At 30.1% G+C, this 24,236-nt stretch overlaps 1 protein-coding gene across 1 annotated transcript in view; it reads left to right on the forward strand.

Annotated features, from left to right (window-relative positions):
• Positions 1 to 2,775: 2,775 nt before the first annotated feature.
• LOC123658241 (prominin-2) overlaps positions 2,776 to 24,236 on the forward strand; it is a 33,703-nt gene continuing 12,242 nt past the window's right edge. The window contains exons 1-11 of the mRNA XM_045593682.1: positions 2,776 to 3,778; positions 3,914 to 3,969; positions 13,823 to 14,046; positions 14,926 to 15,113; positions 19,207 to 19,302; positions 19,871 to 20,073; positions 20,599 to 20,734; positions 22,103 to 22,273; positions 22,727 to 22,826; positions 23,263 to 23,344; positions 23,965 to 24,128. Coding sequence (XP_045449638.1) covers positions 2,776 to 3,778; positions 3,914 to 3,969; positions 13,823 to 14,046; positions 14,926 to 15,113; positions 19,207 to 19,302; positions 19,871 to 20,073; positions 20,599 to 20,734; positions 22,103 to 22,273; positions 22,727 to 22,826; positions 23,263 to 23,344; positions 23,965 to 24,128 — 2,423 coding nt within the window. The remainder of the gene's footprint in view (positions 3,779 to 3,913; positions 3,970 to 13,822; positions 14,047 to 14,925; positions 15,114 to 19,206; positions 19,303 to 19,870; positions 20,074 to 20,598; positions 20,735 to 22,102; positions 22,274 to 22,726; positions 22,827 to 23,262; positions 23,345 to 23,964; positions 24,129 to 24,236) is intronic.

The following is a 24,236-nucleotide window of genomic DNA, read 5'->3' on the forward strand; positions in this document are numbered from 1 at the left end:
CCTGAAACTAGTCAATTTATCTTAAAAAAATCTCAGAAAATCTCACCGAAAGAAAAGCAGTTTGTTGACTTAACATACATACATACTCTGACGGTCATGTGCCCTCGTTTTGGTGTCATAGGAAAGAGGCCATTCAACCTATTTATACCTTTGAATTTAAGGTTGGCATTTCTTTGAACATTTTAGAGATTCTTCGGCTTTTCTTGTTTAAGGAATGAGAATGCTTAGGAATGGTGACCTAAAGCGCTATATTTACGATATTTAAATTGCTGTCACGTATTCACAACTTGTATTGAAAGATATAATAAAGAAAATTACAACTTATTATTTCTTTGGGGGAAATTTTTTAAACTTGTGTGAGCGAACATAAGGCTGCTTTAGAACAGAAATGCAAACATGAAAATGTTGAAAACGTTTTTAATACTGACTTTTAAAATTTAACTGTATTTACACACTGGCACATGGTAAATTACTATCTATACAAACAAATAAAATACTGGGCATAGGCCTCTTTCCCCATGTAGGAGAAGAATCAGAGCTTAATCCACCACGCTGCTCCCGTGCGGGTTGGCGGATATATTCCCTACTATGAGTAACGATCGCTATCAGGTGTACATGATAACAACCGGGACCGACGGCTTAACGTGCTCTCCGAGGCACGATGGGGAGACTCACAAGGACTACACAAGCACCCAGACCACGGCAAATATCTGTATGGCCAATAAAAATGTTTGTCATGTGCGGGGATCGAACCCGCAATCGCCAGAGCAACAGGTACAATCCATGGCTATAACCGTTGCGCCAACGCGGCGTCTAGATAGGCGATAGCTGGCGTAATAAGGAGTAGCTTAGGCTACTTTTATTTCAGAAATTTATTTATTTTATAACTCTACAAACTGAACAATAACTTTTTTTGTTAAATTCCACGCGAACGAAGTCGTGGGCACAGCTAGTTTAAAAATATTTTATATTTAGATCACCATTATCTTAAATTTAAATCACCATAGGTACCTACGAATAGCTTTTAGTTATCCTGTATTTAAAGTCATGTCGTAAATCTATCCCAAGAAATGTATCAACTAAAGTTAAATAAACATAAAGTTGAAATGTAAATTGACGAAATGTAGCGTTTTGTAAGAATACATTTCAATACGACATCACATCTGTATAGTGGAATGAATTATTCAAAGGCATCTTAACATACATGTATAACATATATATAGATTTCGATCTGTATTTGATGCTAAAGTGAAGGAAACTTCATGTAAAAGAACTTGAATAATATCTAACTGTTTTTATAAAACTAGTGGTCGCCCAGATGTCGAAATTTGACCATAATTAAAAATTAAAAATTAAATAAAACCAAAAAATTATGAAAATAAAGAACCTTTTTAAAAAAAAATAATTTGTCTACAGAATTTGACAATCAACAAAAGAGTATAAATATCTGTGTGTATATGTCAAGTACATGGTAGTGTGTGTAATTTTATTTTTAATTTTTATTGATTTAATATATTTTATGCATAATTAAAAAAATACTAGCATACTGCACTTCTTAGACTTATACAGAGGTATAAACTATAAGTGTGCGAAATGTCATACTCCTCTGTCCGCGCAATATTTGTAAAAAGGGTTACAAACAAGGGTTTTTGCTTCACGTATTAATATATAGATTACACAATCGTTGATGACTGTAGACTTACAATAATATATTTCAAATGTAATTATTATACATTATAATAAATAAATATCTGATAATTTTAATAATTATTCATTCATCAAAGTTAACCGTCAAACTTCTAGTTTGTATGTAATTATATCTTATACAATAACTTGATGAAGATTTTATTAAGTGAGTAAAACTTAACGTATTTGGTTACAGGGTTCTAAGGTTTCATCAGCCTCTGGCGTTGCGCTATCAAAATTAACACGTAAAATAACACATTAATAAACTGTCAAGCCTAATGATTGACGAGGATATTTCTAAACATACGATTTCACAAGTAATAACAATAATAATAATAAATTTAACAGATAAATAATATAACAAATTAACAAAATATTTGAATAGCTATATCCAAACGTATTAAAAAAAATAAGGATATTCTACGTTTATTTGTATTTTACTCTGAAGTAGTAGTGGTAGTAGTCAAAGGTATATATATATATATATATATATATATATATATATATAAAAGTAGAATTTTTCTTTATCTGAAAATCCTTTAATAATAAGGTAATGGATCTAATAATTATAATAAATACCCATTCACTGGTTAATAACACTTTAAAAAATTATAAAGCAGATTCTTTTATCTAGATAACAGATTTCGATAACAAAAAAAAAGATTGTCTTTAAAATAACTTTCAGTTAACCCATTGAAAAAATCTTCAAGATTAAAAAACAAGAAAACTGCTCCACAGTTTTATTTCTGTATGATGTAGCCAAAAGAAATTATATTATCCTTAATAAAAGTTTGAAGTGTCTCTTCCACTACTACATTTATTTATCGTAGTAAATTGAAAAAATAATTTACTATCATACTATTATTAGAAACGTAATTTAATTTTGTTTTCTATATGATTTCAACATCAAATACAAAAATTATTTTTGTATTTGATTACACTTCTCATAATCCAGTAAGTGGAGTACGGCAGACTGCCAAGTGCTACAAATCCCCTGTTCAATGCCCCGTACCGCAGTACTTCGTCGATATTATCAATTACACGACGTGAACAGAAAAAACAGTAGGATAATAAATATGAACTGAGAAAATGTCAATGTTCACAATTATTATTATAATAGTACGAGCAAATCTTGTTATATCGCGAACGGACTGTGACTTGCCGAGTCAAGTAAAGACGTTAGTCCCAAGTGCTTTTTCCTTGCAAATCCGACAATTTCAAACGACATCGGAAGAGACGCCTGTGGTCTCTGCCGGAAGCAATCTGAATGTCTTCGATGCCAACGTCCCTAGTAACCCTCTTAATGTACAAGAAGAAAATTTCCGGGCAATCTCAACATTTCATCCGATTGGGAAAACGAATGATGGTGAAAAAACGAGGAACGATCGAAACGAAGGAAACAGCGAATTACATTCATTTGAGAAAAATTCCCAAGATGACATTAAAAGTGACTTAGAAGATGATAAAATTTACAAAGCCTCACTAAATTTGGCTTGGGATAATTGTTTTGAAAATACAAGTAAAGATACGAAAAGAAATAATAAAGATATTTCAACTATTGATACGATATCTTATAAGGATATGGATACTGCCAAAAATATTGAAATCGAAGATATTAAAGATTATAGTAATGTATTGTATAAAAGAAACTCTTTAAGTCCTAATAATACGTCCACACTGGGTGCATGGTTAGATAAGTATAATATCTTTAGAAGTACAAAAAATGAAGACCCAGTATTTCCAACAAAAAATACGTTTTCACCACAGTCGTCGTTGGAACAAGATGCGTCGTTATCTACAAAAAAATTGATTTCATTTGTACCCATAACAAAAAACATATTAAAAGAATTTACCAAACCGATTAACATCAGCTTAGATATTGTAACAGAAAATAATATTAATTACATCAAAGAAACAAAGAAGAACGATTTTTATATAGAAATCGCAAAAGACAGGAGTAACATAAAGTTCAATAGTTTACCTCAAAAACAAACGTATTTAATACCAAAATTCAAGTTAGAAGAAGGGTTTTATCCTTTCACATTTATATCTAAGTTCTTTTCAGTGATATATTTGTTCGACTACCCAATTGGTAAGTGTTAAGACTATAGTTACGACACAATTTGTTGTTTTAGTAGTAGAAGATTATTTTACCAATAAATAGTAATTAAATAATAGGTATAAGCAATAATAAAATATAATCAAGTAACTTAATATTTATTCTCAGGTCTCGTCAAGGATATTGTAGTTGGAAAATCTCCGTTTCCTTATTCATTTTTAAAGGTATAGCTTTCCCTATTTATTTAGTTGAGCTACTTATTAAATTTACTAAATAATATTAAAACTACATGTGTGTATTTGCTACGTCTTATCTTTCAATATAATTAAATTAGAATATATTTATGTGTGTGATAGTTACAAGAACATACAAATTATACGAATATTCAGCTTTATCGTTATTATATTCCTAATGTAAATTTATACATATTTAATTTAAAGTTTTGAGCAAAAATAAAATATGGCATGAAATGGTTATTAAAGTTAGCGGTTTCACTGCGCATACGACTATACTAAACAAAATAATAATTAAACCAAAAAATATTTTGCTTCATCTTACTAATTTAAAATCATGAATGTTAAGTAAATTGAGTTTACTCTCAACCAAAAAAATGTCAACTTCAATTACATCAACAAGTAGACAAAAAGTAAAGTAGACGAAAAAATTATCACGTAAAAACGCATTATTACATATAGCTTAAAAAGTACTCATCACTCGTTTTATACTAACTAATTTGTCACAACACAATAAGAAAACAATAACAAATTTAATAGGCTATACGTTAGAGCATTCGAGCTTAAACACTACTAATGAATAATTAGAACGACTAAAGTTGACTAAAAATAAAAATAAGTTGAGTTGGAAAAAGGTTTTGTAATGTTAACAATTGTAATTTTTATGTATTATTTTTTATTAATAAATTACAATACTATAAAACACTTACAAAAACATGATAACTCTAAAGCCACTTGTACCGTAATATATCAAGGAATGTATAACTCATCTCTAGGAACTTCTTGGAAGAACTTTTGTATCTTATTCATAATAACAGCTATGATTCTATCGGTAACTGGTTTGCCAAACTCTTCGATTACTTTTTCCCAATTTTCATTTAGGAAAGCTAAAACTGTTTGTCCTAAAAAAAAGAATGTTTAATTTTTGTCATTAATCACCATAATATTTTTCATTTATGCAAAGATAAAGGACTTACACCAGTTATAAGGTATTAGGTCAGTGATAGATTTTTACGGTATTGGAAATATAATTTTGTTTTGATTATTGATGAAAGAAATAATTAATCATTATGATGCCATGAGTAACTAAGAAACTTACCAAGTTCAGGATTTCCCATAAAAAGATTGGTGAAGGTGAAAACTACTCTGTCATTATATTTATATGATACTTTGTAGTTTTTAATTTCACGATAAACAACACCATCGCGAGTTATGTCTTCAAATTTTACTTTAGCACTGAACGTTACGTTATCTACAATAAATAAAAAAATACATATATTATTTATAATATTATTTATAATATTATTTTATGCACACTTGTTCTTAATGAATCTAAACATAAGTATGCATACATACAATAAGCCAAAAAAAAAAAAATAAGAGAATATTTGTCTGACGATCCTAAAGTCACACATACTCAACACTAACGTATCCTGCACATTGAACAATATAAGATTAGCGTGGCTTTCAAACAACTCAACAACAACAAGAAGTCAAGTAAACCTCATACATACCACTGTATACCACTATGTCTAACCCAGGCAACAAGAAAAATTCAACCGCAGTAAAGAGTGCGTTAGGAACGACATGTTCCTTTCAACAGCTTGTATTTAACAATTTAAAATGATCATTCATTGAGTGTAACAAAGCTATGTAAGTTAATCTCAGTATTCAATTTTATCTGCAAAACTAAAATTTCTACTAAATATGACCCAGAAATGATAATGGATAACCTAATCTAAATCAGTTGAAAAGCTATGAAATGTTTCTATTCTAATGCTTGGAAATGTTTCTATCTATCGATATCGAGATTCCTATCTAAAAAATCGATGCTGACTATGACACTACTGATCACTACACACTACTGATCGATGACAATGTCAAGACTTTTCCTTAAGTTTCATTACTAGTCGTGCTGTTTGTTAAAATTTTTGCCAACCGGTTGTCTCTTATGACTTATAGCACGATTATTTAAAACTTATGCTATTCATCGATAAACAGGTCTACTTATGCAACAATAACATTTATTTGATGCTTTTTATACTCCTGAGATCACGTTGTTTGTACAAACTACTAAAGACATAATTTTTATCGTATTTTTTTACATATACATACGTGTTTTTATTTTAGCATCTCCATCGCCATTTATTTGGAATATTAATACTCGGCCAGTCGCTTTATATTTTCCTTTGAGCAAAATATTACAATTAAAAACTAAAGTAGCATCGAGTCCATCATACCTGAAACAAAGTGCTATTGAATATTCAAAATAATAATTGTGTTTGCTCGCAAACGAAAAAAAAACCGACTTCAATTACATCGACGAGTAATATACAACGTAGATCGACGAAAAAATAGTCAAGTAACTACGCGTTATCAAAAAATTTGTCGAAATCGGTCCACCTGGTCAAAAGTTCTGATGTAACCTGTAGGTCGACTGTATTTTTTTTTATGTATAAAAAAAAATACAGTCGAATTGAGAACCTCCTCCTTTTTTGGAAGTCGGTTAAAAATATTTCTTATTTATCTAATTTCCACTATAATAACTAAGTTTATTCGTTAAAGTTCAATCTATTAATTAATCATTCATCTAACAATAATCTAACTGTCAAAATTAGTACTTAATAATTTAATTGTTAAAATTAGTACTTAATAAAATATTTTTAGTAAAATTAAAATGATCAGAAATTCTTATATATAACATTAAAATATATAAATATATAGTTTTGAGGAATAGAAAAGATATATTAATTATTGTAAATTATAAACGCGTAACTATTAATGAAACGTAAAGTAAAATAAAGAACTATAATTCTTATTAAACTTTGTATCCTTTTTTCACTTACCTGACTGTCTCTACAGTACATTTCCTCAAACCAGTAACTACACCTTCAGTGAATTGAATTTTTAACCCTCCAGGCAGGTCTAAGTCGACACGTTCCTCGTGCAACGGATCTAAGGAATCGATACCTAGACTCGGTATTCCTTTAACGAATTGTGGGAGAGTTTCTTGTACAGTTTTCTTAAGACAGTCTGGTTTGAGTCCTGGACAAGGTACTATGTAACTCGCTGTAAATTTTTAATGACAATTTTATTACATTCTAAGCACAATCGAATATATTAAGGTACTAATTATTTATTTATAAAAATATGTCGAATAAAAAACGAATTAAAATATTCAATTTATTTAGTTAAAATTTAACGTATCTAAAATAATTAAAGCAAAAAAAAAAATACTCACGTGCAAGTTTTGAATAGCTTCCACAAAAAAGAGAAAATAAAACTAATAAGGCAATATGCTTTTCTAACAACATTTTAGTCGTAAAAATAAAAATTTTATTTTAATATAGTTCGGAAGACGATTATTTATATTTATTGTTTATAGCAAACTGATCTTAAGCCGAAGAACTTGACTTTATAAATTAAACGTCCTGTTGATTTCATATGAATAAATTTATAAAGAATATTGAAGCTCAAACGTTATATATACACTTCGCCGCTAAAACGACGTGCGTCAGATTAAATATATGTAAGTTCTTTTCGCTTTGATTCCTTAGTATGATAATAATGTAAAGTGTCAAGGTGATTTAAACTCACTATTGGAAATTTTTTGTAGGAATTACTTTTGAAATATTCATTAATTTGTCTCTTATAAATATTGAATAATGCGGAAATTATTTGGAATAAAATCTTTTATATTTTTTAAATGAAATGTGAAGCATTAAAATGTTAAACTATACTGTTTTATTGCTCTTAAACATATATTTATAGTGTGTTTGAAAGTTTACCACAGTTAAAGCGCTAAGTGTGTATGAAGCATTTAAGGAGAAAAACATTACTTGTATTTCCTTGATCTAGTACAATTTGTTTTAAAAAACAGTATAATTAATTATTTTATTTCAAACAGCTATCATTACATTATAATGTGGAAAATGAATCAAAACATATATTTTTTTATAATTGAGTTTATTAGTGTAAAATTTGTGATTAAATATTTATAATTGAGCTCTATCTTAATTATCTTTAAAATTTATAAAGATTGTTAAAAATAAGAATTAATTGTGACACAGAATTTATCTGTTCTAATGAATTAAAAAAGTTCAATAATTTAAAATTGTTTCAGAAGCGGTTTTTTTACCGTACATAAATTAAGTATATAGGCTACAAGTTGTACAGATACGTTATAAAAAATAATTAATTAATATTAGCAATTCGGTAAAATACTCAAAACAAGTGGAACCGCAAAATATATTTGTTAATATTAATTTGCTTTTTTGCGATATTTTTACCTATGGTGTAATATTAAAACAATAATAACTTGATTTGTTTTTCTTAATTAATCTGTCACGTAATTTTCCATGGTGTATAATTTTTTGCTTCACCGATTTAAAAATATGATTGTTTTGAAACTTATAAAATTTGTCGTGAGTTTTTTTTTCGAATCCTGTCTAACAAAAGGCTACTTAACGATATCTTAAAGGATTATCTATATACATATAATAAAATGGTAGGAAAGTCAAAACTGTACAATATTTTTTTAAAAGAATACTTGGGTGTGATCTACAATCGATGCCGAAGCCAAAAATATAGTTTTTTGAAATTTTGTCTGTTTTTCTGTTTATCTGTATGTATGTCCGGAATAAACTCAAAAAGTACGGCATAGATTTACTTCAATTTAGAACGAATATTATAAGGAAGTCGGGTCAACATATATTATCACGCTATCACCTACGGGTAATGAACAGTGAGCTTTTATTTCTTCAACGCAATCTGTAACAACGTGTAATCTAACGACGCATATATGAATGTTGTTGTTATTATATTAATAACTATGCTATAAGCTAGCTTGTTTAGATTTCAAAAAGTCTTTTACTGTTGAAAAGATAAACTATCCGCCGGAGTTATAGGCTATATTATATTTTTTTTTAAATTAGGGGATCTTTACTAAAACTCCAGCAACGTAACCCAGGGTGTAAAAAAATACCTAAAATATTGTTAACATCGCGTGCGCTGCGAAAACTATTGATGATAGAATAAAATAGTGTACTACGACTTTGTAAGAGACATCATTATTTACAAAGAATATCGCACCAGCATATGTCTTACTATTATAGTTATGACACAATAAGGGTTCTCTTATTTTAAAAATTAAATTGAAATACCGCCGCTAGAAGAGGCTCTTTATTTGTATCTTAGTATTAATTCTTATCAAAATAAATATTCAAAGCTGCTTGTTTACCTTTATATATATAATTTTTTGAATTATTCAATTCAGACATTCTATTCGAAAGATATGAGTTTGAAAATGTAAGTATAAGAAAAAAGTTGCGTGGTCGCCGCTCACCCTGCTCGGCTAGCCTTATGCAATGTAGGCGTCACTGGGGTACGGGCCGTTTCTTAATATGTAATTTTCTTTTTTATAATAATCCAATTCAAATAGAATGTTTTTGTTTGTATATATTAATTTTTAATTTTGAAATTTTTGTCAAATAGCCCGTGCGAAGCCGGGGTGGGCTGCTAGTAAGCTTATAAATGTGACAAGCCCATTGGCGCAATTTACAGTAACCACGCTTTCTGCTCCGTGATTTGTGGGATTTATTGGTCGTGATTCTAGTTCTTATATAAATTCATTTATTATAAAAAAAATAGTTTATGCCTAAAAATATAATATATCATGACATAAAACGCAGGCAAAAAGTTGTCTAAGTCAAAAACTTTTTTGAGTAATTCGAGTTGGTACACATCATATAAAAATGTTTAACGATTAAAGATAGAGATTATTCACACGTTGACATTTTAAAAGGATCGCTTCCTGTAAGTCGATAGCGACAAAATCTTTCTTACCTAATGGAGGTTACTCTCGCCAAGAAGACGCAGAATGATGCGAGCATAAAGCGCGTAAAACAATCTCTTTAACCTGACCTTTGTGGTCTTTTTCTTTATTTACATTATAATGTCATTGACAAAATAACAATGTTCATTAAACTTAAATATGCTGCGTTTTATTAATACGTATGAAGACAAAGTTAATATTATTAACACGAAATAGGTAATATTATAACTGTAAAACGCCTAACTAACTTTTAACAGAGCTAAGTAAAAATTGTTTAATTTTATGTAATGCTAGCGACCCGCCTCGGCCTCGCACGGGTGCAAAAACTGTCAGTGTTCCTCTACTATATTATGCTTGTATTATACATATAAAACTTCCTCTGGAATCACTCTTATTTGCTAAAGAAAACCGCATCCGTAGCGAAGTTTAGATCCTTATCTAAACATCCAGACAGCGGGAAGCCACTTTGTTTTGTACTTTGTAGTGATTAAAAAATCCCTAATGCTCTTGACTTTTACAGACGATTACGTTTTGAATTCTATCTCAGTATTATATTATAACTTACCATCTAAATTACTTTTAGTAAGTAAAGTATGATTATCACATAATATTTTTAAATAACAAAATCAGTCACTCATCATCACTACAGCCTATCGTAGTCCACTACTGGACATAGGCATTCACAAGTTCGCGCCAAAAATGGCGTGAACTTGTGTGTGTTGCCCATAGTCAGCACGCTGGGCAAGCGGGTTGGTGACCGCAGGGCTGACTTTGTGATACCAAAGATGCTTCAGCCCGTCTTTGGCCTGTGTATTTCAAAACCAGTAGTTGGATGTTAATCCCGCCATCGGTCGGCTTCTTAAGTTCCAAGATGGAAGTGGAACTGTATTATCCCTTAGTCGCCTCTTACGACACCCATGAGCAGAGAGGGGATATAGTATATACTAAAATACAATAAATTTATAACTACAATAAATACGCTACTGGTTATGTGCGAAGCCTAGGTATAGAACACGGAAAGCATGCTACAGCGTCCCCGCGACGCCGCCACATGCCAGGTGCCTAGACGGACACACGTGGCGGTTTTTATTCAGTAAGAGTCTGAATCCCCTCCGGGGCCCCCGCGCCATAGGGTGACCATGAGGATTTTCCCCACGCTAAAAAAAGGGTATAGAACAAAGAATTAGACTAAACTTTTCATAAAATAACGATTAACTTATATTTGCAATAACAGACATACAAAATGTAAACCATTATATCCGAAGTGCCGTATTTTACACAAAGATACATTCCGCCATCAAAGCAAATACTAAGAGTAATGAGATTGTATCTCATTAACAAATGAGCTTATCGTTTATCTAACGATATGCTTTGGTCATCTCTGAAATAGATGCTTCACTTTACGACTAACGTCTGTTTCTGATATAACAATCTATAAGGACAACAGTGTAATATGGGATGTGATTGCTCGACCCGAATTATAACGCTTTAAGAGAATGCTTTTCTAAATACATTTATTTCGTTTGAAAAATAAAATAAAATATAACTTCCGTTTTTTTATTTGTCTATATATCCAATCATATTACGTATTTCATGAATTTATTATTAAGATATAACATCTTGATATAACATCTTGAGTTCGATTCCCACTCAGGGTAGATATTTGCATTTGACAGATAAATGATACTGGTGTATGCATGTTTTTGTGGATATCCCCAACGTGCCTCGGAGAGCTGGAAAAACTGTCGGTCCCAATTGATTATCACAGATGCCTAACAGCAATCTAAACCACCCCTTGCTGTTCTACTGCCAACCGACAATGGAGCAGCATGTTGGATTAAGCTCCAGCCGTTTCACTGTTTAGAGAAGTGGCCTTTACCAAACTATGGGACGTTTACAGACTAATCCTGTTCAAATCAGTTCCTTGACAAAAAATAATTTTATACACGCCTTGTTATGATAAAATAACATAAATAGACTATTAATTACAAGATTGAAATTACAGTAGTTGTTAGTACTTCAAAGCAAGTTCTTTTTAAAGAATATCTGACAAGGAATACAATATTTTACTGTGGCTTCAGAAGATACTTTACTCCGCGGGTTATCACGGACAAGCTCGTACAATGCCAACGAGCCGTAACACGACGTAACCTAATTTGTGCCTCTGCGGTTACCTAGACGCAATTGTCGGTTTTAAGATAGTAAAGTGCAACTGTCGCCATCTAAGCCAGCATTTGCCAATTGTTACCATATTAGTACGTGACATCCACCTTTATACGAATTAAGTCCTAGTAGATGACTTTAACGATTTGTTTTCTCACCGAACCATTTGGCTAGGCTATTTGAATATCAATAAATGATCTTATTATCATATAACCTTTAATTTTTTTAATCACCGGATACACGTTTATCGGGATATTCATTAAAAATAACAAGTAAAAAAGTTATAAAAAACAATGATTTAAACTAATATAACACGTGATTATCGACAAGACATTTAAAAAAAATACCGAACAGGTTTATTTCCGTTTAATTTTTTTTTTTTTTTTTTATGTGAAACAGACGTCAGCTTCGTTTATGTTAACGCTGCACATGAACAGTTCCATGCTAGTCTTTAAGGGAGTTGTTATTCAAATTTTATATTTAATATTTCGTTAAAATCTTATTTTATAATTTCACTTATATATTTTTTACGACCGCCATAGTAAGACATGCTGCAAAAATTTCAAATAAGTACGTACCGACAAAGGTGTCTGTATAATAAGTGCTACAGTTTCACAAAATCTTTGCTATCTTAATGATATTTCAAAGGAAATATTCCAAGATTCAGATATATTTGGACTTTTTATCAATTTTTTTTTCATTTGTTAAAAGTTTAATTTAATTCAACTGTTTTTGTAGTTTCCGAACATTTATTACCGACGAAAACATTTTCTCATAAAAAATAGTTATCGAAAATAAATAAACAAAAGATAATGTACTTGCCTTTTAAACACAAAGGCTTAAAATTTTATTTAAGTATTTAATAAACTTAAAGAAAAATATTCCATTCAACTACCGCCATATTTTAAGGAACCAAATTATTACGTATTAAACTAGTTTGCACGATCTCTTGTTGTCGTAAAAAATACAAGTTACAATATTAACTCTAAAAAAAAATTAATTTTAACGTATGAGCACAATAAACAAGGTTTTGTTAAGTGTCTATTCTTAATATAATATACTATACGTTAATGTCAATAAATTTAATGATGCCAAGTATTCTACATTTATTAATAGATGTATTAGCAAAACTAACTGACTCGTGCCACATCCCTAGGAATCAGAATTTTTTACTCTATTCGGCATTTATCTACTAATACAGATTACGCCTAGCGGAGGCGTAACCTACATTCATCTTCGAGTATCTGTTAAACTGAGCGTCCAAAAAGGACACTATCAAAGACAAAATTTATCTTTGGACCGTTGTTTTGATTTAAAATTAACTTTTATGACAATCGTTAATATGTTATAAATATGCTTATATTTATAAATAAATAACTCATAAATCACTTTCTGAACATGTTGTATCTTGCCTTAGGGCTCGTCGATTAATCAAATGATGCCCGACAGTGGGGAGAGGGGTCCATAAAAAATGACAAAATATCACAAGTATCTATTTATGTTTTATTGAACGCGCGATTTCCATTCCCAAAAAACAACCAACACACACCCAGCAATCTTAATGTATTTCTGAAAATTTGTGTCATGATGCTTAATTTTTCAAAATTTAATCAGATTTAAATAAGGGATACTTTTTAATATTTTTCTATAAATATACTAATTAGGTTACAACATAGAACATGGAACATTACAACTATGGAATTGCTTTTAGTTTAATGCTAGTGAATTAGTTATTTGATGTTTTTGTAAACTTTATTAATATTTTCATATACTTACAAAATTGGAATACCGCCGATTGCAAAAAAAAAGTATTAGCACATGTAACAAAAGATATTATTTTATTTTCAGTCAATTAGGGTGGAGTCAACTTTTTTGGTCTTCATCATAATATTCGGTTTATTTGCTCTGATAATTCCCTTGTATCTCTTCATATTAAGTTTAATATCGCTATTCTCAAAATCGAAATGCACGGACGAAATCGAATCTGGGACTCTATTCCTCGAGCCAGAGAGAGGAGAATGCCATAGCAAAATATTGGTAATTTTTACATTCCTGTTCCTTCTCGTATGTTGGTAAGTACAATGACGAAATAAATATTTATTTCCTTGTTTTCGCTTATAATCATTGATACCTTACATATCTACTACGTCATAAGAACGTTTTTTAACGAATGATACATAATAGGAAGAGTTTTTGCTTACGTATGTTATTAATTAATTGATCAGGTTATTGATATTTTAATACGTCTTCCGTTTTTTATTAATATATGAGTTATGTCATCTGTATATTAAATAACTAAAATAGACATACAAAAAATGTGAGCACTTTATTTTTAATACGAACATCGTTATTTAATTTATTACTACTTCTTTATCAAATAACTTGAAAAAGAAAAAAAAAGGAATTTCGTACGAAATTTAATGTGTAAATTAAAGTAAATATAAGACCATTAGACTGCCTATTCCCAAACCGCCGTCAATACAATTAAGAGCTTTCAAGACAATTGGAACCAGGTAGAAATCTCGAGAACGCAAGGCATTACACCATTAATGACGGTACTAGCAATATTACCAAGGGCGAAGTCTTCACTAAAGGTTTAATGTAGTTACGGGTACGACACAGTATACCTTCGCACCCTCTAATAGGCATTTTGACGCAATTTACGGCAAAATGGAGAAAATAAGATATCATAATAGTATCTGACTAAAAAATTAATATAAAAGTAATTGTTATTAATGTAATATACTTTTTTGTTATTTGTTTGTGACTTTGTATATTTGTATTGGTAAGTCTTCCTAATTTTGATCGTGTTTTGTTTGACGTTCATTTTCATCTAAAACAGTTCAGAAATTTTAAGTACATAACACTATATTCTTCAAAGAAGTAACTACTTTCTTTAATATGTCTCCTTATAAATAAAACTAATTTTTATGACTTAACTTCGTTTTCAGTTTCCTTATATCGGGCATGATTTTAAGTAATGAACAGTCTCGTATGGCTGTAGTTGAGAGCCGCAACATCATAAATTGCGCCTGCGCAGATATAGCGTCTTGGCTTTCGATAGCTGCAACGGAGCTACATCACAGCCTGGTTCCACCTGTTGACATGGTGTATTATGCTTATAAAGAGGATTTAAGAGGTAGATATTTGTATATTAAAATTTTTTACACAACCTTGCCACATGTAAATTTAGGTATTTGCATACATATAAAGTATATCTAGCAATTCACAAATATTTGCTTACGATTTATACGTAGAGCGATTTTCTAAAACCTTTAAGAGAAAATAACTCGAAAACTAAACTTACTATAAAAAATTTAACAATTATTTTGACAACAAGTGAGCGCTATAATCATAACAAATAGCTATTGTGGTAACGGCTTTGGATTCGATCCCCGCTCCTGCAAAATGAAATGTCGGCAGTACAACAGTGAGTATTTAAAATGTGAATGTGTTTAATTTGCTAAAAAGTCTTTTTAAATGAAACCACGAACCCTTTTTAATCTCTCTTTAATAAAAAGGTCAAAGATTAATCCTATTTTCAAGACTTGAGAAGAAATAGTCAAAACACCCAACTATATCAAACGTTTTTGTGTTCTAAACAAGAAAATGATGACCTACGAACTTCATATATTATTTCGTTATTAATATCAAAAGCGGGAAAACCACACACAATTGGTGAGGAATTAATTATGCTGGCTGTCAAAGAAGTAATCAAAACTGTTCTACATCTTACGACACCATCAGATATCATCAAAAAATTATTTTGAGTAATAATATAGTACAAAGAAGAATCGATGAAATAGCTAAAGACGTTGAACTATCATTATGTGATTACTCAAAGACTTCCGAATTTTCCATTCAACTCGATGAATCAACTTTATCAAATAACGAAGCACTACCCTTGGCTTACATCCGATTCATAAACGAAAAAAAATTGTTAAGGGTTATTATTTGCAAAAAAAAATTAGAAAGTGATACAAAAGATCTCCAGGAGGGACACATATTTGATACCGTGCACGTTTTTTTAAGAAAAGGAAATTTATGTTCAAAATACTTTGTCAGTGAAACTTTGTAATGAAAATGATGAAGAATATAATCGCTTGCTATTCTGCACGCTGATGTACGCTTTTCTAATCTATTTGAATCAGTGCGAGACTTCCTTGAAAGCAGAGACAATGAACTGCGTTGAAATGCGCGACTTGCGTCCAAAAAATGACATCTGTTATTCGACAGACCTTTTTAAAATAGGTAATGACTTTAATTCACAATTGCAAGGTGATGAGAATTTAATAAAAACAAAAAACGTCATAGCTACTTTTGTGGGAAATCTTATTCTATTCAAATGAAATCTAGGATGAGGTAAATACACCCACTTTCCAACATTATCAGCACTATCGGTAAAACAGGAAAATTTACTTATTTACTGCCAACTCCTGGCCCTGCTGATTTACAGATCAATTCCAGGATATTTCAAATATGAATATGACACTCACACACACACACACACACACACACACACACACACACACACACACACACACACACTGGATTTTAGACACTTTCGCAAATGAAGATACATCAGAATCACAAAATTTAAAAGAAGAACTCATAGAACCCACAAGCAATAAAGAATTAAAAATGAAGTTCAAAAATGGACACCATGAGTTCTGTATCCAAAAATCAATATCAGCTTTCCGCCAGGATTGTGGGAAATAGTACAAAAAAAATCAATTGCGTTTCCTTTATCATATTGTATAGTCATAGTCATATATCATATTTGGGGCGTGGGTTTGCAATGCAGAGGCATATTTACTGTCTAAGAAAGGAATAGTAAAGATTACTGAGTGTGATGATTTGCGTGTTAAATAAATTGAAACGTGACATTAACAAATTATCGAAACTCAGCCTCAACTGCCTCATTAATATTTATGTTTGTTATTGAATATTGTTTCACAAATTTTGATTAATTGTCTTTTCTTTGCCTTTGAGCACTGCCCCAGTGTAGGGTGCTCAGGCTTAGTGTATTGTCTTGCATTTGTTGGTTAAATTACAATTTTGTTCACATCACTTTGTATGGTCTTTGTCTGAATCAAATGTTTTTATTATAACATGTTTTAGTATTTTTAAATAATGAATACTTTCGACACTCAGCCACGACCATGAGTAGCACGATTACACACATTGTATTGTATTGTATTGTTGTGAGCTCGGTTTTCTGCATTTAGATAAAGATGGTCCGTTATGCGTGAAAAGAGGGCTAGCCAGCCCAGCTCCTTCCAGAAGTTCAGAATCCTTCTGGGGCGTTCACAGGCTTCTCAGAGCGTCCTTATTTCCTTAAGGATGGTAGCCCGGTGTGCGGCCACTCCCTCCACATTCCAGGATTACGTAGGCGGCTGTTTCTGCGATTACACACCTACACACACAAACACACACACACCCACACAGAGAGAGAGAGAGAGAGAGAGAGAATTATTTTTGATTTGTGATTATTCATAGATAATAGATTATGCTGAGTACATAAAGCCTTATATAAAATAAGTTTAATTAACTATTATGTATTGGAATTCTGTTTTCTTGTAAAAGGTACGGTAGTCCAAAAAAGATTGGGAATCTATGTCTAAGTATAGGAATACTTTTATAGTGGTCTGGGTTTTTCGCACCAGCAACTTAAAATTCTTACTCTACTTGAGCCATTGAATATGAAGCCTTTATTTATTTAACAAAATAAGAATCTTGTACACAAACGCGTCTCTAAAGTCCATGTGAAAAACAAAACAAATACTATGCCTCGAAAATCAAGTATTTCTGCAGATACTTTCGATGCGGAAACTATACTTCCATATTCATCATCGTCTCAATGTCAGATTTTTATACCATATAAGATTTAAATCGTGATAAATATTAATATTTATTTTTAACATATCAGAATCAATTACAATAGATATAATTTTAGATATATTTAAATATGTTTCAAAGTCATTTGTAGAATTGGTTATTGTTCAAACAGGTATGTAAATAGGAAATTGTTAAGTTATGAATTAAGTTAGTAATGAAGTAGTAACATAATATGACATATGAGGTCAATGACCTCTATCTACATGCAATCGTTGTACCAAACAGTGAAACACCGCACTGGTTTCTCAATAATTATGTATCGAGTTTGGAAAAATCATTATTATGAAACTCTTTCATCATTTTTCCTGTAGTTTTGAATATTAATGTAAATATCCTTATTTACAAAACTGTCTCTTATATCACCTAAATAGGTCTATAATATTATTTAAAAAATGTATACACAAATATTTAAAAACACATCCTTTTTCTAGTAACGAGCCATTTTCAGTAAAACGCGATCCCTATTCGTAATGGCAAGGCCAAATCTTAAGTTTCCGGGAAAAACGCTCAGATCGCTGATGGCAGGTTACATTATCCCTTATGGGTGACTGTTACTCGTTATAGCAATAAAATCCTACAAATATTTGTGTTATCAAAACGACAAAAACCAGTGTAATCACTGAGAGAATTTTGCACAACAAAGTACAAATTTTATAGAACGGTTTACGCGTCGGTCCCTTTAGAATCATTTGTTAAGGATTAATTACGAGCGATTAACTACCCATCACGAGCTAACGCTCCCGATAGAATGGGTACTGGTATTTTTAACGACGTCAATTTTGTTATGACAAAGAGAACAATTTGTCTATAATTGACGAACTCTGAAACTTCTCAATCAATTGAATTTATTACGTGTTTCTTAAATATAAAATGGTGTATAATCATACCATCAAAGTCTGCTATCTTAGTGAAGAGGATTGTTTAAAGCAGTTTGGTTTACCATATGAAAATTAATTTATTTATATATATGAAAATTAATTTATAGATATTATCCCTTACATTATTTTTAAAATAATGAATATTACTGTATATATATGCAATGCATTTTGTATGTGTATATATAAATTAGCGAGTCTTTAAATGGACCATCGCCTATTAACATATACGAAGTTCAAATGAAAATACGAATTCTAAATATTATATAATTTCACGAAGTAACTGACTATCCAATTTTTGATCAATAACGCCTATATAATTACTATATAAATCGACATTAAAATATTTATGCTGAGTACATTGAGCCTTATAAATTTTCGATAAGAATATTAGGATGGATTCTACAAAAATAAACTAGTCCGCGTTAGTGTAATTATGAAGGCTTAACTCGTTTTTAGATGCAGAAACACTTCTTGGGCAACCAATACAGCAAGCAATAGCTTCGGAAAGCGGCATTGACCTAGTTCTTGATTCTTTGGCAGATATTATAACAGGTACATGGTTGTGACGACATCATATATATCAATATATTATATTTATATCATATGAAATGCCAAACTATAAAACACACATAGTACTTTAAGATTTCGTACTTAAACAGCACCAATCCTTCATCTTAAACCTAAATAGACACTTAAAAATTTTTGAAGATATAATGTGTATTGTATTTTTATAGCCGCTAGATACATATATAAGTAATAAATAAAATAAAAAATATCAATGAATCGTTCGATTTTAAAATATCATCGTTGACCTCTTTTTCTCGATAATTATACATATAAATAATACATATATAAGTGAATATATGTATGTTAGACGTTAACTCAAGAGGGAAATTATGCACACAACCCTGATCCTGAACCTGGATCTGAAAGATGAAAGACCACTGCATACTATGCCTACGAGCTAGTCAAGTTATAAGTTTATAATTTATTGGTAGTTTAGCTACGCATTAGCGAAAATATTTTAAGAGCAAAGTACTCGTAGAAATATATTTATTTTTATTTAAAAGTATTAATCATACATCTAATTGTATGTATAATGCAAGCTTTTTTTTCTCAGAAAGCGAGGATTTATCCACAAAAGTGTCGTCGTTGCGCGATATCTGTCACAAGGCTGGTCTTCTAGCAATCGCAGCGACAGACAAAATTAGAGATTTAGCACAACAGTTGGATAATTTGAAGAAAAATTGTATCGAAAAGGACGCTCCTCTATGTGATACTCTAAATACGAACTCCTTGCACATTATGATGAAATTTGACTCCGTAAGTACAACAATTGCATTGTTGTTTTTGAAACAACTTATAAGAACGTAAATGGTTCTTAAGGAGAAACAATGGCTTATTATGGGCAATAATCGCTTAACATCGACTAACTATTTATTGCTTTCATTATCTATGTCCAGAAAATTGTAATAATTTGTAATCTATTTAAATTCGATTTGAGTAACTGAGGCAAAAAAATTTAAGTAAATGTTTCAAATACCTCTCATTCTATTTTAAATTTAATAATTGTGGTGACATCGACAAGTAATGTAACGTAGGTAGTCAAACAAAATAATCCTAAGCATGCTATATTACGGATAGCTCAAAAAGTACTTATAAATTGGATAGGTAAATAGGACCACATACAAAAACTTCTGAAAATCAAAAATTTTGTAAATAATGATCAAAAACGGTATATTCAGTAAAAGGTTATGAGGTACATATAAAAAATAGTCAAATTGAAAAAATCCTTGTTTTTTGTGAAATCGTTTAGAAAATTGTTGTTAATTATGTTTTACTTAACAGATACTTCAAGAGCATCAGCTCCTAGAGTTAAAAGATTTATGTGTCATAAATCTAACTCAGGCCATATCTACAGCGAGAAAAGAGTTCCGTACTCTACCTACTGCTATTTACATGCAAACGGAAATTGTCAGAGCTGGTAAATTTATTTTTACTTCTAATATTTACTACTTACTGTAATTACTCGAATATGTTAGTTATTTCTTTCAATATATATTTATTTAACACATTTTTTTTAACATATTCATTTGATACAACTGTCAGCAAGAAGAGAATTACACACGAAAAACTCCTAGTACACAATAAGTTGCTAAAATAAGTATAATTTATATTAATACGCTAAGCTAATTTTTAGAAAAAGTCTCACAATTATTCCACATAAATTATAAATCATTTTATAGATAACTGCTTGCTCTACTGGTGACAACAACTATAAAATTTGTTATTGCTTTGTTTGTAAAGTAATTAATTACAAAATTATATATATGACGGTTTTAATTTTGAAATAACGTCAACATGATTGACGGTCGGTAAATTTTTTGTTCAATTTCAAAACAACTCACGTGTAAATACTTTTTTGTAATTTCGTAAGGTGATAATTATTATACTTATTTAGTGCGAAATATTCGCACGGGTATTACTAGTTTATTATGAATGAGCCATTTAATTAAAAAGAAGGTACCTATGTTAAATCATGGAATATTATCAATATATATAAGTATGAATATAGGTATATGTGGTTAGTGACATCTGATTATGGAGATTATCATAACAAAATAACTATGTTTTGGTGTAACTCACGTTCATCTATCTGCTATAGTTATGGAAATTATTTTTGTACGATGTGATATATGTAATAGTGTTAAAAAATTCGTGAATATCGACATTTGTCAAGTTTTACCCCTTTGACAGTAATCAATCACACACACACACGTATTCAACGCTATTTTTCGTGCTTTGTGATTTAAATGCGATTGTATTTAATTTCACATTTATTTTTCAGTACATTTTTCGTGAATCTTGTGTATTTAGAATATCCCTTTAAACCTAAAACTTGTGATAAAAATTAGGTAAACTATGTAAATAGTTAAGTAATATGAAAAATTAAATATATCTATAATTATATCTATATCTAGGTATAATTATGTCAGTATCGTTTATTTAAGGAACATTAGGTTAGGATCATTTTTCTAGAATTTAGGCAAAAAAAGTTATAGCTGTAAAGTAATTTACGAGTACAACTATCATTTATCAAATAATTGTAGCACCTATTAAACGTGAAAAATGTTCAACTCAAAAAATATTTTCGTAAATGACTTTTAATTACGTAAATAACTGTTGAATCACACACAAGTTGTGCGTAATACTGTTGAAGTTGCCTTAAACCCTTAATTCATTTTTGTGATACAAACAGCCTTACCATGGTCAATAAGAGTGTAAGAATGTGTTTAAGATTACGGTCATTATTTTTAAAATTTATTTTAGATTACTAAAACTCTTTGCGCAGATATTCTTCATGATATAGAAAATCGTAGACAAATTGTTCATAATTCGGCACGAGTTTTGAGCGATATAGTACGTCATCTAACCTCAGCGCTGCACAGTCTTGCGAGAAAGTTTGACGTAGGATTAGATCGAGTCCATAAATATGAGCTATGGAGATGGGTAACTTTATTAGGTAAGGCCTATATTACAAACTATTATATTTATGTAAAAAATAATTTTAAATTTAAAAATAACTTGAAGATCTAGGCTTGAATTAAAATTTAATTGGCTTGAAAATATTGTTTAAAAATACATTTAATAATATTTAAACATTTTTTAGTAGTCTAAATATAATAACGTAGCATATTATACCTAATGAGGTATTTCACATGTTAAAGTTTATGTTTCGGTACTTTTCTATTTTATTTAGTAGTAACGTAGTTAGCGACCAAGTTAAACATTCAGTCAAATCTTGATATTACTCTACTTAAATAAAAAAAGGAATACTTGTCTTAACATGTAAATATCACACTACAATTTTGGCATTTGATAGAAGCGTAATTGTTCTGGTACGATAACAATGTTGTTTAACTGACATGTAAATTAGTTATTTTAACGTTTCAAATAACTTAATTTGAATTTACAGTGTGCAATGTATGTCTTGGTTTAGTGATGATACTGGTATTATTTGCAATGTTTTGTGGATGTGGAAATGCAAAGATCCATGCAAAAAGAACATTACAAGTGTAAGTATTATGTTTCATATATAACAGCAAAAAATTTGAAAGCTACCAACATATTCAGATACTATCATTATTGCGAATTTGCGGTTTTTGAGAAGCCGATAAAATAAAATAAACGAATAAAATGGTACACATGTGTAGTGGTAAACGCCTGACTTGTTTTATGTTTATTTCTGAAGCATTATGTGAATTAAAAAACTACAGGCGTTTTATAAAGAAACTTGGTATCAATTGAAATTGTCTTCGCAATTAATTAAACTTTTTAAATAAAGGTAAAAGGTAAAAACTATATAGTCCTAGCCAGAAAATACTCTAAAGAAGAAAAAAAAAATATTAAACGGTATATTTAAATTTCATTTCATTTAAAAACATATTACACCTGTATTAACAATAATGTAATTCATTTGTTTGCGTAATTCACTCTTATAACATATTTTAGGTCTTCATTCTGCATTTGCATCTTTTCAATCATCTTGTGGAGTTTGATATCTGCTATATTTCTGATCGCGGGACATGCTGAGGTATCTAATGATTTATTTACATTTACAAAAAACTTAATGTTACATATTTTTGGAACAAATATACATAATTAGGAATACCTCAAAATAAACTTCTCAGATTAGATCATACGAGAAGCACCAGCCTTTGACTATTTATTTAACTTCAATTAAATTAAACTTTTAATCAAAATCGGTACACCAAATAAATAAGGAACTTGCTAAGTAATTTGTAAATTAAAATATATTGTAAGACTGTTTTCGTCCCAAATAAATTGAATAAAGTTATGAGATACCACACATAAAAAATACGGTCGAATTGAGAACCTCCTTTTTTAAGTCGATTAAAACCCAAAAGAGTTTTTATGTTTTTATGATACGTTATATCATTATACGAGTATAACAATATTATAACACAAATGACATAATTTTACAAATAAACCACAAGAAGAACTCGGTTGGGATTAAATATTGTTTGGCGCCTAAGAGATAGTGTTTTTATTTCGAATTTAATACTTATAGCTCTGTCATTTATAACAGGATTGAGGCTTTAAACAATTGCAGCAATTCAAAATTTATAATAAGATAAAATGACGAAATGATATTAATTATATAATTTTAATTATTTTTGTTTAAAATTTTAGGTATACGCATGTCAAATTCTATGGGATTCCCAACAATACAACACTTTGTCAAAGCTTTTAGACAGACCATCGCCTTTTTTTTCAAATAACGAAGGCGTTTTCGATGTTCTCTTCGAAGACTTAAACAATATAACCATCGAAGTGTCTGTCAAAGATGTTTTAAGGTAACGTTACTTTTCCTGAGGTAAATACATTCATAATCTAAAGTAAATTATTGCGACAGCAAAAAGCTTTTACTAACGTAGTATAAAATAATTCCAGAAAAATACAGT

Source organism: Melitaea cinxia, chromosome 12 (genome assembly GCF_905220565.1).
Source record: "Melitaea cinxia chromosome 12, ilMelCinx1.1, whole genome shotgun sequence".
NCBI lineage: Eukaryota > Metazoa > Arthropoda > Insecta > Lepidoptera > Nymphalidae > Melitaea > Melitaea cinxia.